Source organism: Papio anubis, chromosome 11 (assembly GCF_008728515.1).
Source record: "Papio anubis isolate 15944 chromosome 11, Panubis1.0, whole genome shotgun sequence".
NCBI lineage: Eukaryota > Metazoa > Chordata > Mammalia > Primates > Cercopithecidae > Papio > Papio anubis.
In genome coordinates this window covers 32,736,991-32,750,725 of record NC_044986.1, presented here as the reverse complement: position 1 = coordinate 32,750,725, position 13,735 = coordinate 32,736,991, and the positions used below count along the sequence as shown (strand labels likewise).

Below are 13,735 nucleotides of genomic sequence, written 5' to 3'. Positions count from 1 at the left end.
CTCCCCACTTCCCTTTCCTCTGCTTCCCCGCCTCCCACTGCCACCTCTTCCAGTAGCAGGCTTCCTTAGCCTTTGCCTCCCTTCCCTCCCCCTTCCCCTCCGTTGCTGCCTCTGTAACCTGTCTTACCACCAGGGCCTGAGTATACAAAAAATAAATAAATAAATAAATAAATAAAAAGGTCAGTGAGTGGAGGGAGCAGCAATAACCCCTAAAACAGTACTATCAGTGGAACATGATTGATCAATTGAATTCCATAGCGGCTGAAAAATGTGGGATTAAGTAGTGTATTATACGCACAATGAGTTGAGGCATGATGTTCATTTCAAGTTCATTTCGCCGGCCTCTGCCACCAGATCAGGCAATCAATAGGGGCAGCAGATATCATATATCACCTCTCTGCGGGCCGGGGAGAGAGCACCATAATCTCTCGCAAATTTAGAGTGACAGATTTGTCAAGATCTGAAGGGCCCCTGAATAAATGAAGGCAAAGAGACTCCTCCAGCCAGTGACCTGAGGACAAAGCTTCAGTTCAGGCCCTACACACACACACACACACACACACACACACACACACGCACACACACAGTGAGCCAAGCCACATACAGATAGGCATATACACAAATCTACACAGAGGCATGAGGGGAGTCCTGCCACACATGCACACACATGATGTGCGAACACATGCTCACAAATACACCCTCTCTGCCCCTGCAATAACCATATATGAAGACACTTGATGCCTTCCTCAGCCCTGAGACTCTGATTTCCCCAAAAGGTAGGAGGGCTCCAGGAAGGGAGAATCAGACACAATAGGACATGCAAATAGCTACAGGGAGTGAAATGAGGATGATGGCACATCCTGAAAAAAGAAGCAGGCACAGGAGAAATGGGGCATGTGGCCTCATGGTCCTCATGCAATCACACACAGACACACACTTCCTTTCAGAAAGCTTCTCATTCTCATTTCAACACACGCAGACCCTTGTTTATCTGGATGTTTATTTGTGTACAAGTGCATAGACACACAATACTCACACAAAAGGGAAAAATAAATTTACCACACTCCAACTTTCAACTCACATGTTGATGCACACATCCCATAAGACTGAAATGATTCCAGAGCCTTACACTGAAAAACCACAACCACCAAGTTTTGTGTCCATGGGAACAAATATTGAAGCTTCCTCTGTCTGTCTGCTTCAGATGTGGTCCTGGTCTTGATCTCTGTCTCTTTCTCCCTCTCTTTCTGTCTCTCCTTCTCTCTCTCTCTCTCTCTCTCTCTCACACACACACACACACACGCACGCACTTTCTTTGCTTTCCTACCCCCTCCAGAATAGATATGGAGGGAAGATGAGAGGTCACATTAGGAAAGCAGACCCCACGCTCGGTCTGGGAGGCCAGCAAGGGAGGATGGCTGCAGGTTGAGTTAATCAATATGTAATATTTTCTATGGTCTCCTGAATGATACTGTACGGTGTTACTGTATATAACGCAATATTGATTATATCATATCGTATAATCACCTATAAACTGATACATATAACAGTCCCAGAGGAACACCCTGGGGCCTCCGGCTTGGGCTGGCCCCAGGCCCAAGGCTCTTCAGCTGGTCTTGGGCTGAGGAGAGCCCAGGAGTGACCAAGTTGGTGTAGGGTTTGTCGGGGAAACCCCACTGTGGGGAGTTGCAAGGTGTGGGTTAAGGGAGAGGCTGCAGAGCAGGCACATTGCCTACTGTACACCTTGAAAATGCCCAGGGAACCGAGGCTGGAGGCAGGGATAGGGAAGGGCTGAGAACACCTGGGGAAAGGGGACATGGAAACAGGACTGACCTGTAGCCTAGGGGGAGCGGGCACCAGTGTGACAAGTCTCTGCTCCCTCTGGAGACCTGCAGGAGGAACCAGGTAACCAAGAAAATGGCTCCTGTAGGAGGCCTAAGCCCAGGTCCAGGTTGGAGACAGAGGCCGAGAAGGTGGCTGGGGCACAGCGGCATCCACGGGGGCCCTTCTGTGGGCTCTGTCCAACTGGGAGCTTTGCTGCTCTAGCGACACCTCGTTCCTCCCGCTTGGCTTCCCTCTGGCCTCAGTCCTGGCCCAACCCAAGCAGAGTGCCTCAGCTCTGCCTCAGAGCCCCTCCTCCCTCAGGGCGAAGTTAATTACTTCACCCAGTCTCCAGGTTACACTCGGCCTTGGAAATTTGATGGTTTTCAACCCTTGGAATCAGTGGAACTGAAATTCATCTCGGAGCCGAGTTCAATTCTCCACAGGCTCAGTAATGCCCGTCTGAGACACCCAGCTTCTTTCTTCCCCAGGCTGGCCCTGGTTTGGGGGCAGGGGGTGGTTCAGGGAGACATGCCCTGGGGAGCTGGCTCCTGGAAGCCCGCTGGCTCCACCTCTGGCTAATCCTTCCTGACTCCACAGTGTGACCACTCCATCTCTTACCAGGTCCTCAGGTCCTTCTGTTCCCTGGGCTTCCTCAGCCAGGTCTCTGAGGCAGGGCTACCCTCTGGTGTCAGCCCCACTGGCCTAGGGCTGAGAGTAGGGGGTCCCATAGGGGTGCAGAGCTCCAGGGCCGGGTGCCCACCTCTCTGCCCTGCACTGTTCCTGTGCCTCTGCTGGCCTGGCGCTAATGCCCTGAGTGTCCATGTGTTCTCCAGATGTGTCCGAGGGCTCAGTCCCCAATGGAGATTCCCAGAGTGGCGTGGACAGTTTGCGGAAGCACTTGCGAGCTGACACCTTCACCCAGCAGCAGCTGGAAGCTTTGGATCGGGTCTTTGAGCGTCCTTCCTACCCTGACGTCTTCCAGGCATCAGAGCACATCAAATCAGAACAGGTGAGGAGGGAGCTTTCTGCTTGCAGAAGTAGAAAGGACCCAGCAGAGCAAGGCCTCTCAAGAACTCGTTCACCAAACACCACGTGCATAGCCAGCATTGTATGTGTTACACACGTGTGTTCTGTGTGTGTGCAGTGTGAACAGGCTTACACGAGACAGTATAGTATCGTTAAGACAAATCTTTATGGTCTGTATATAGTAATTAGAAATGATGAGTTCTGGATGCAAGAGTATGGCCTTGGGTAAATCATCTCTGTTCAGAGCCTCAATTTCCCCATCTATAGAATGAAGGGCTTGGATGTAGGATTTGTCAAGTCCCTTCTAGCTCCACTTCTCCGTGGTTCTGGCATGGAGTACTCAGGAACATCCTCTTGCTGTGTCCCTTGCCCACAGCCCCTCAGGTCCTACAGAAAATCTATGCTAGCCTGGGGAGCTTTCCTTGCCCAGTGTCAGGAGAGCCCACCTGTGCCTGCCTCCTGCTCCCCAAGCCAGCCATTCGATGGAACCCTAGGTAGGCTGGCAGCTTACCACTTACACCCAACACTCTCTGCAGACACTGAGCAGCCCAGGACACACAGCATGGGGCACAGCATACAACACACCAGCAAAATGCACAACGCAAAAACCGCCTCCAAACTTTTCCATGTGCTGCTGTGCGTGTGTTCACACTCCACCCACAGCCCATGGTACTGTGCTCACACTCCACTGTCCACCTGCTCCCCCACCCGCAGCCCACGGTACTGTGTTCACACACCACTGTCCACCTGCTCCCCCACCCACAGCCCACAGTACTCACAGCATGTCCCGGTAGCCGCATGGAGCCAGTGGGTGTGTGCTGTTCCCAGATTACCAGCTCAGTATACCCCTAGCATATGCCTCCACCCACATACGCTGGGTAGAGCCCCCAGCACACCCGCTTACACACAGGGGCACACTCCCATCCCTGCTACACATGCGGCCCAGGCCAGGCCCACGGTCGCAGTACAACACAGCACTGCTGTGCTTGCACGCACACACACACGCTCCCACACATGCACATCAGTGCAGCCCCACAGCCTCGCACGCTACAGTTCCACTCTAAGACTCCAATAGCTCCCAGCCACTCGCCTTTCTCCCCGCCCGTCCTTTTATCCCATAAGCTGTTTGTCTTCATAAAACAAAAATCAAAAGTCTTTTTAAGGTGCCCTGAGCCATAAACCAACAAAGGAGGAGCCGGCCGAGGCGGGCGGCTCGGTGCACCCTCCCTGAGTCCCCGGCTGTATTACAATGAATAACCTTTATTTACTTTCATTAGACTATTAAACACCAGCACAGTCATTTTTCCCCCTGAAACTCGGAGCAGGGCCCATAAAGCAAATCCGAAGCCTAATTGAGTTCATTTTAATTTCTCTCCGATCACAGCGAATTACTCTGGTGATAAATCAGGGGGCAGCTTCACCCCCAGTAGAAGGCCTAATTTGCAGCTAATTACAAAACTGATTTCTACAGGAAGATCAATACGAGAAGGAATTGGAAATGACGAGGCAATCCCGTCCAGCCATGGAGGGGAGGGGGTACTCTGGGGGGGCCAGGAAGCGGAAGGGAAAAAAACGGACCCGAAAGAGCAGAAAATCAGTTTTAATTTAACGTAATATTAATCAGAGCAACTTTTCCTGCTTTGTGCAGGCTCCTGGTCTGCCCAGCTCTGGGGTCTGGCTTGGCCGTGGCTACAATAAAAAGGCAATTACCCGAGTGTTTCGGGCAGGACACCCTTTCAGAGTCAATGACTGTCCCCCTCCTACCCTTCTGTTAGCCATGTGGACTCTCCCCCTCCCCAATTTCACACCCCAGTGCACAGGCAGAGAGCGAGGGGCCCATGGGGCTGTCATTGTTTGTTTTTAAAAAAGGGGCGCCCATACCGGAGCAGCCGGCAGTGCCAGGCTGAAGGCCCCACTAGGCCCTTCCCCTAGCTACTGGTTCTGCCAGTCATGCCATGGTTCCCCGTCCTCCCCAAGGTTCCTCGACATCCCATGTCTCTCAACAAGGGGATCCCCACTACTACACCCTACCTTCGGGGGTGCTTAGGCAGGAGATGCTACAGAAACATAAAGGGTGCTGGCATAACTGCCCAAAATGTGTAAAGGGTGCCGCGCCTCCGATTTCACCAAGTCAGGTCTGCTCCTACCCACACAAAGCTTGCCATCATCCGCCAAGCCCCCCCCCCCCCCCCCCCCCCCCCCCCCCCCCCCCCCCCCATCTGGGAGGGCTCCCCGTTCCTCCTCCCCATCTGCACACCAAGCCCTTTCTCTGTGTGTGCATCAATAGAGAGCTGTCACTTTTCTCTCTCCTCCCAGGGGAACGAGTACTCCCTCCCAGCCCTGACCCCTGGGCTTGATGAAGTCAAGTCGAGTCTATCTGCATCCACCAACCCTGAGCTGGGCAGCAATGTGTCAGGCACGCAGACATACCCCGTTGTGACTGGTAAGGGGGCTTCCAGGAGGGTGGGGGCACCGTGTTCAGTGGAGGGTGCCTCAGCCCATGCCATCTGGAGCCCAGTGTGATGAGCAGATCCCCCGCCATGATATTTACAGAAAGAACGAGGCTTCTAAAACTAGGGTGCTTCCTGAACAGGTGTGTGCAGATGTGGGGAGAAAAAAACTGGGGTCAGGGTGTCTGTGGGCTTCAACCTGGAGAGGCTGATGCTAGGAGGGGCTGTTGCCAGTTCTTCCTCCTGTCCTTCACCTCTCCCTTTGCCCGTTTCTCTTCCCTCTCCCAAGTTGCCCAGAATCATGAGCCTCTTGTGGGGACATCTGCAGAAGGCAAATAAGTGAGGCTGGTGAGAGTGGAGCATGGGTACCCAGTGTCCAGCCTCCACATGTGTGTCTGCAAGGCTCCTGGGGGACCCACTTCCCACTCCCTCCAGGCAGTGTGGGTGACCATGGCTTTGGGCTTGAGGGCATGGCACCCAGCTCTGTGGAGTCTGAGATGAGTACAATTATTCCAGCCTTCCTCCTGCTTCCCCGAGAAGTCACTGACACCAAGGCTTGATTTCAAGGCCAGGTAGGATCAGGGTTGGCCCACAATCAAATGCAGAGCTAGGGGCACCATGGCCAGGAGCCCCTACAGATGAAGAGCAGCAGGGCCAGTTAGTTTGGAAGGGGAGGTGGGGTCCAGGGAAGGCCGCAGAGCTCCAGCCTGTGGAAGGCGCGTGCCACTGCAGAAGGGTTTCCAGGCCAGGAGACTGCCCAAGTGGGAGAGACACACATTGAGGTGTTATTAAAATTCACCTAATTATTCTGGAGACACTAAAGCCAATGTGCCGTTTGTTCCTTGGGAGACAGGATGATTGAGAAGGGTCTCGGTGGGGACTGGGAGACACTGAGGCGTTACCTGCAGAGCGAGGCAAGCGGAGGCAGCCTGGGGACCCGGCAGCGGGGTTGCACAGCCAGCAGCAAAGACAGGGAACAGGCACAGCGCACTCTAGAACTGGGCCCTGGTTCTGCCTGGGAGCTGGTCTGAGTGTGGCTGCACTTGAGCCTGAGCTGGGCTCAGTGGCCACCCAGCCTCCACCTGGGGGTTTAGGAGAGCCCTGTCAGCTTTCCCAGCCTCTCCCTAAGGGGTATGTACTGGTACAACTGTTTCCAGCCTAGATCTTTGGCTAGGGAGTCAGAGGTTGAGTTCTGGAAGTGTTGGAGACCTGGACTGGGCTTTCGGGAGTGACAACCTTAGCTGGGTTAGCTGGGCCAGGACATAGCCCATGACCGAATGGCCCTCAGCATGAGCCACTCTTTGCCCAGCTGGGAAGCTCTCTGACCTGCTAGGTATTCTGACCCAAGGCAGAGGCCACCTTTCTTCTGACCTGCTCAGAGGTACAGTGGTCACTTCCCAAAGATGGCCACTCCAAGCACTGGTCAAAGAGAACCTGGGAGACTTCTCTAACCCCATGTGCTGCCCAGTGCTCAGGCCATAGTCTAGAAGGCGAGCACTTCCTGGGATGGAGATATGGATCTTCAGGGTAGGGCTCCTGCCGTAGGAGACCCAGAGGCTGGTGCAGAGAAGTGCCTCCACCTTGAGCAGCCCCCACCCGCCTCCCCCCCATGGCCCTGGAACAGTCCCAGCTCAGCCTGGGAACATCTCCGGCTGATCCATCTGGATCCAAGTGTGAGAAAAGTTCATTTCAGACCCAGCTTGACATTCCCAGGTGGCAAGTTAGCACTAACATCTCAATCTGTATGCGACATTTCAATCAAGCGAGGAGTAACAAAAGCAGAACCATTAACATTCGGAGCTGTTCACCAGTGGTAATGACGGGGAAACTCTCAGAAACTGGAAATTACCAAAAAGAGAGAAGTGTGTGGAGAGGTGGGGGAGGGAAGATGGGGATAGGGGTAGGGAATGATTTTTCCACACTTAGGCCAAGATCCAGTGTTTGGATTAATAGCGCCATTACCCAAGAAAGAGCTGCAGATTATGCTCATTCTTAAACTGTTTTTGCTGGCAATTAAACTGCTGCAGTTATTGATCTTTGTTGATTTTATGTCCTCCTAATTTGCATAATCTATTAAAGATGAATGATTTATGATGTGTTTATTATGGGGACAAACAGAATTTGCTAGAGGTACTGTCAAGGTGAGCAATGGGGCATTGCTCAGACTCCATGGGCCATCTCAGCAGTGGGTCCAGCGTGTTGGCCTTCAGGCCAGGATATTGTGGGTAGTAGTGAGCAGTGATGCAAGAAGAACAGAAACAGGAGAATGGACTTTGGGTGAGTTCTTGTAGAAATATGTTGGCATCTGTGAGAACCGGGCTCCAGGTAGAACTGGTGTTTGAGAGAGGTCCTTAGTATATTTGTGGACATTGCCCTCAAAGAGTCTTTAAAAACTTATTTTTTTTGGCAAATATTAAGGGCTTTGGTGGGAGAAGAGAAAAGAAGGCTCTTTCAGGTGGGTAGGTGATGCTGGGGAGGTGTGTGCTAAAGGTAAGGGAGCTGTTAGGTCACCCTGTGCCCATAGCCTGACTTAGGAGTGCCAAGGTGTTCAAGGAGCCCTCTTCATCCTCCATGTCTCAGGTACCCTGCTCATCTTCTTTCCCAGGACTGGCAGCTACGGCTGCAAACCTTAGGGGATGAGGGAATGCCCTAGCCCAACCTGAAAAGCCAGACCTTATTGAGATTCCTGCCACCTCCTGGCACTGGAGGCTGATTTCAAACTTCACCAGCCACTTGATGCAGCTATTCCACAAGGTCAGGACTGAGAGGACAGAGGAACCTGGACTATTGTGTGCAGGGGAGAGTGGGGCCCAGTGGGCCAGGACACAGCTAATCACATTGCAAGCAAGGGTGGCTGCCAGAGGCTAGGGCTCAGCCCCGTAGCCTCCCCTCCCCGCCTTCCATCAGGGAACCAAGGAGAGAGACTGATTTTGCTGGGTAGTGTTTGCAAGTTCTGCCGAGATTTTAATTTCACTGCATCACAACTCAGCAAGCTGCCAAGTCAAGCTGGTTATTTAAATTTATCACCCACTTTCCCTTCCGCCGCTGGGCTGCTCTAGCTCAGCGGCATCTCTTCTCTCCAGCCCACGGCTCTAGGCTGCTGGTCTGGAACGGAGCCGAGTCTCTCCTAAGTGATAAAGAAAAAGGGACCAGCTACATGAGAGAATGGGTCAGGGGCATTCTGGCCCCAGGCTTTTTCAGGTTGGATGGCTGTGGCTGGTACCTTTCACCACCTTCTTGACCCTCCAAAGGACCCCAGGGGGCTGCCATCCACCTCTCAGTAGTCCCAGGGCCCTCTGGGTCAGAACGTCTGCAGTGAGAACTCTGGCTCCAGCTACATGCTGGAGCCTTCATTCCTTAAAGTCTCCCTTCCCTGGTAGGAAAGATAGCCCCTGTTCCCCATGGCTTTCTCACCTTGCCTCCCTCCCCATGCCTGGCTGGGGCTGCAGTGACAGAGGAGCACGCAGAGATGCTGGCAGTGATGTTGATCTGGGAGGAGAAGACGAGAACTTACTCCAGGATTCCCAAAGTCACTGGGGATGTTTCTGAGCATGAGAGAGTCCCTTGACACAGTGCGAGTCCACCCTGAAGGAGAGAGCCCAGATGCAAGGGACAGTACTGGGGGAAGTCAGAGATTGTGCAGTTCCATGCTTTCTAGAAAAGGGTTGGCCAATCTTTCGGCTTCGCTGGGCCACTTTGGAAGGAGAAGAAATGACTTGAGTCACACATAAAATACACTAACACCAAGAGAGCTGGTGAGCTAAAAACAAAAACAAAAGTAAAAAACCTCATAATGTTAGATGAAAGTTTACGAATTTGCGTTGGACCACATTCAAAGCTGTCCTGAGCAGCATGTGGCCTGCGGGCTGTGGATTGGACAAGCTTGCTCTAGAAACTAGGCAAAACACCAGCCCCTGGAGCCACTGCACCCAGCAGGCTTCACTAGCCTCTAGTGGGCATTGCTGCCGCACACTGGCCGAGCCTTGGGCAAGTGCAGCTCTCATTGCCCTTGTTTTAGTCACAGAGAGGTAAAGGAGGAAGGAGATTGATGGTCTGGGACCCAGGCAGGCTAAACTCACCAAAACGTAACTGAATAAAATATAACAACAAAAATGTTAATACGCAGCAAACCTCATTCTTTGGTGCCAGAAATCGAGGGGAACTCAAAGCCAGATCAGTATTGGAGAGGCTGTTGACATTACACTGAGGGAGACGCCGACTGGGAGAGGATGGGGTTGTAACACACCAGTCAGGGAACGTGACTTTGGGAATCAGGAAGCTAGAATTGAGTGTCATCCTGCATAAAGCAAGGGACAGAACAGGGATCACATTGTCCGTGAAAGGCAAACACATACACTCATCCCAGTAGCCCAGGGAAACAAGGAAGCGGGGGGCAACAGGGAATGTCACCATGAGACATGGAGACCCCAAGCCTGATGCCAGATCAGAGTCTAAATTTATACCATGAGTATGTCGCAGGAAACCCAAGCCAGGAACTTACATACAAATTTGTCCAGGATAGTTACCCATTCTGAAACTCCACCAGGAGCAATGAGAAACCTTCTTTGTAGAGACCTTCTACAATCCAGGGCACATGGGACTCCCACAGGGTGGGTGGGGGGAAAAGCCACCACTAATGATGAGCTTACTATGAAAAAGTACACATCTCATGTGAACACAAACTTCCAAAAGGGAAAGTTAGTAGAAGCAATAAACAGAACAGTTAACATCCCCCAAGAACTGAAGACAATAGAATAGTCCAAAAGCGCTATAAACTCAGCAAGTTTAATATTCTAAAAAAGATGAAAGGAAGTATCAGTTGTATCTTTATCACAGATCCGGATCCCCTAGTCCCTTCCCACCCCTGCTCACCAAATTGTCAGATAATGGAGATCAAAAAGGGCAAAGAATGAGGACCACACCTATAGATTATTGGTGTGGGGTCCAGGAGGCATGGAAAGAGCTGAGCCTCAGGCAACTCTGAAAGTAGAGCCTGTTCCAGGCTTATCCAGGCTCCCAGACTGCTAAGCCTCAGCAGAAAATCTTATGTTTTCTTTGGGAAAATGTCTGAACATTAGAGAGTTAGAGATGGGGACAGTACCTTTCTCCCCAGTGGGGTGGGGACAGGTGGGAAGCCTCAGTAGCTTCCCCATCCTGGTTGGGGGAAGGTGGTTTTATTCAAGAGCTTGGGAGAAATGACTTTTTTTTTCTTTTAGGAGGAGGTTTTTTTTTTTTAATTTATTTATTATTATTATACTTTAAGTTGTAGGGTACATGTGCATAACATGCAGGTTTGTTACATATGTATACTTGTGCTATAAGTTAGTTCTGCTGCACCTATCAATCCCTCATTTACATCAGGTATAATCCCCAATGCAATCCTCCCCCTCCCCCTCCCCCCATGATAGGCCCCGTGTGTGATGCTCCCCTTCCTGAGTCCAAGGACTTATTGTTCAGTTCCCACCTATGAGTGAGAACATACGGTGTTTGGTTTTCTGTCCCCTGTGATAGTTTGCTAAGAATGATGGTTTCCAGCTGCATCCATGTCCCTACAAAGGGACTTGTAAACTCATCCTTTTATGGCTGCATAGTATTCCATGGTGTATATGTGCCACATTTTCTTAATCCAATCTGTCACTGATGGACATTTAAGTTGATTCCAAGTCTTTACAGAATAGTGCCGCAATAAACATACGTGTGCATGTGTCTTTATAGCAGCATAATTTATAGTCCTTTGGGTATATCCCCAGTAATGGGATGGCTGGGTCATATGGTACATCTAGTTCTAGATCCTTGAGGAATCGCAATTCCTGAAGACTGCAGTTTTGAAGGAAGCTGTAACTAAGATCCAGGAAGAGATGTAGATGCTGCCCAAGAGGGAAGTGCCCAAGGCAGGAAGATGGAGCAGAAAAGGCTGGTCTCCCAGAAGCTGGCTCATTTGAGCAGAGGTGGGGGAGGCCAGAGAGGCAAAGTTCACAGCTGGACAGCAGCAGGACCAGTGTGAGTAGTGTGGGTGTAGCTTCTGAGAAAGGGTTGCCAACTCTCAGAAGCTCGGCCTCCTGGCCCACATCTGAGATGGTTAGCAAAGTGGCCTTTTAGCAGATAGAGGTGTGGACCCTGGGAAACCTCCTCCTCCTACTCAGGGCATCCTGAGGACCTCCAGGAACTGCCTCTTTCCTGTAGTTAACAACCCCCTTCCAATGCAACTGCATTTCCCTCCATAAAACAAACAGCTTAGCCCTTGGCCAGCCCCTAGGGGAGGAGAGTGCAATAAAGACTGAGAAATGTTTCTGAAGGAGGCTGGGTGTCTCCTAGTCTTGTCTGTCAGCTCAAAGCCCCTGATTAGCTAGAGGAATTTAGGGCACAGACATCACAGTTCCTCTCCTTGAAAGGAGAGGGCTAGGACAACTTCAGACATGTGGCAAGTCAGAGAGCCCTTTAGTGTGGAGGCCAAAACAAGCCAGAGGGCTGCTTCTCAATGCTCACATGCCCTAGACCCTTCCTTTAGGCTGTGAGGGTCCCAAGAAAAGAGGCTAGCCTCCTCCAAACATCCCTGAGTCTGCAAGCCACATCCCCAAGGACCTCCAACCCCCAACCTCAGCTCTGATTTAATTACAGGGGCATTTCCATAGCAATGAGACATTGACGGATATGTGGCTGCTCTGGGCCTGCAGCCTAGGGAGTCATTGGATCAGGCCTCTTTCCCTTCCTCCTAGTCCACTGCTAGAGGTAAAGGATATGGAAAAGAAGAGGCACTAATCCACTCTCGGGATCAGAGTCAGGCCAAATTTGACCAGAATAAAAGCCGTGCCACCTCAATCCCAGGTCCCGATCCCATGTCCTTGTCTTTGCCTACCAGCCACCCCGTGCTGCTGGGCTGCCCTCCCCAGAAGGGTGCCATGGCAGAAGTACCCAGGCTGAGAATGGGGCTGCAGAGGGAGGAACATCGATGGGAGGGTGACAAAGGTAGGAAGGGTTTGGGGTGTCTTAGCAAAGATATAGTTCTGGTGTTTTCTACGCTGAGCTCAAATTTGGCCCATAACCTTGGACCTTTCTTCTTACCTCCTCCCTTCATCTTTTCCCTCTGTCTGTGAGGCCCAAAAGGCTGAACATGCCAAATGGAATGCTTTTTCCTCCAAGGATGGCCTCACTTGATCATTAGAGATCAGAGAGAGAGAAAGGGTCCAGTCTGAATTTGAATCAAAATATTTTCTAAGAAATCAATGATCTTGCTATCAAGTGCATGACAATAGCCAACTCAGGCCAATAAAGGATTGCCCAGTTGAGAATACTGGCCACGGCTTTCACGATTCGTTAGGTTACGGGGACCCTTCCAGCTTCTGTAGATGTCATTTAGATGCTTGATGTGTCCCACAGGGGAATTCTCCAAAAAAGGGATCTCCCAGCACTAAGCTTTTTAGTCCATTATTTGGTACTTTTTAAGAAGAAAGTGTTGGCTAAGTAAAAGTAAGGTCAGTCAACCCAACATTTTTTGAATGACCAGAAATCCTAAAGACTGCTGTCCCAATGAAACAGGCATGTATTGGTACCAAGGGCTCAGAAATGTCCCAGTGGCCTCAAAGCCACCTAGGCAAGACCTGAAAACCTGTTTCCCCCAGAGGGCCGGTCACCTCCAAGGTGACAGGAAGACCCCCCACTCCTTTCCCAGGGTAGCCAGAATCCCTTCCACCTCCACAATTAGCTATAGCCTCAGGACAAACAAGCCAGTGCTTTTGCAACCCTGAGCTTTGGGAGACAGGCTCCGTCACTATTGTCACTTCTGAGAGGGCTTTGCGTGCCTTCAGCCTGAATCCTCCCCTCTTCTCCCCAGTGGTGGTGGTGGCTGGGCTCTCAGGCAGGGAAGGAGGAAATCCTGCAGGGCTTGGAGAACAGCCTAATGCTGCAGAGGCTTAAGTGGCCGTTTTCCTTGGGATTAGGGTTTCACTTACACAGAGCGCCTGAAAAACACTGCGCTTTCGGAAGGATTAGAGCTGACAATTCAGTGCTCTCAGAGAACAAAATAAAGCCAGAGAGGAACTGGGAGGCCTGGAGTATCAGAAGACTGTGCAAACAGGCTTAACCTCTGCCCACCCAGCATGGGGGTCTCTCATGCTCTGAGCCCATCTGTGAGCCTGGGCCCAACCTCTTGAGTGCCAGCCCCTGCCCAACTCCAGTCTTCATTTGTGATTAGCTCATGGAGCCAGAGAAGTCAACGTAGGGACGTGAACTGGGAAGAGGACTGAGCCTCAGTTTCCTCCTCTGTAAAATGAGGGAGTTGAACTAGAAGATAGCCAAGTTCCTTCTCAGCCCTTTGAAAGTGTGATTCTCCCCAACACTCCCTAGTGTTATCCTAGGATGCTGAAGCTGCATTTCCATCCATGGTCCAGCTGAATTAGAAGGAAACCGCCTCCTGTGAGGCCCTGAGCCAACAGGCT

At 51.5% G+C, this 13,735-nt stretch overlaps 1 protein-coding gene across 7 annotated transcripts in view; it reads left to right on the top strand.

Annotated features, from left to right (window-relative positions):
• PAX2 (paired box 2) overlaps window positions 1-13,735 on the top strand; it is an 81,607-nt gene that overhangs the window by 55,397 nt on the left and 12,475 nt on the right. For all 7 annotated transcript variants that reach the window (XM_021943591.2, XM_021943592.2, XM_003904143.5 and 4 more), the window contains 2 exons: window positions 2,658-2,833; window positions 5,167-5,293. In XM_021943591.2, the coding sequence (XP_021799283.1) occupies window positions 2,658-2,833; window positions 5,167-5,293 (303 nt within the window). The remainder of the gene's footprint in view (window positions 1-2,657; window positions 2,834-5,166; window positions 5,294-13,735) is intronic.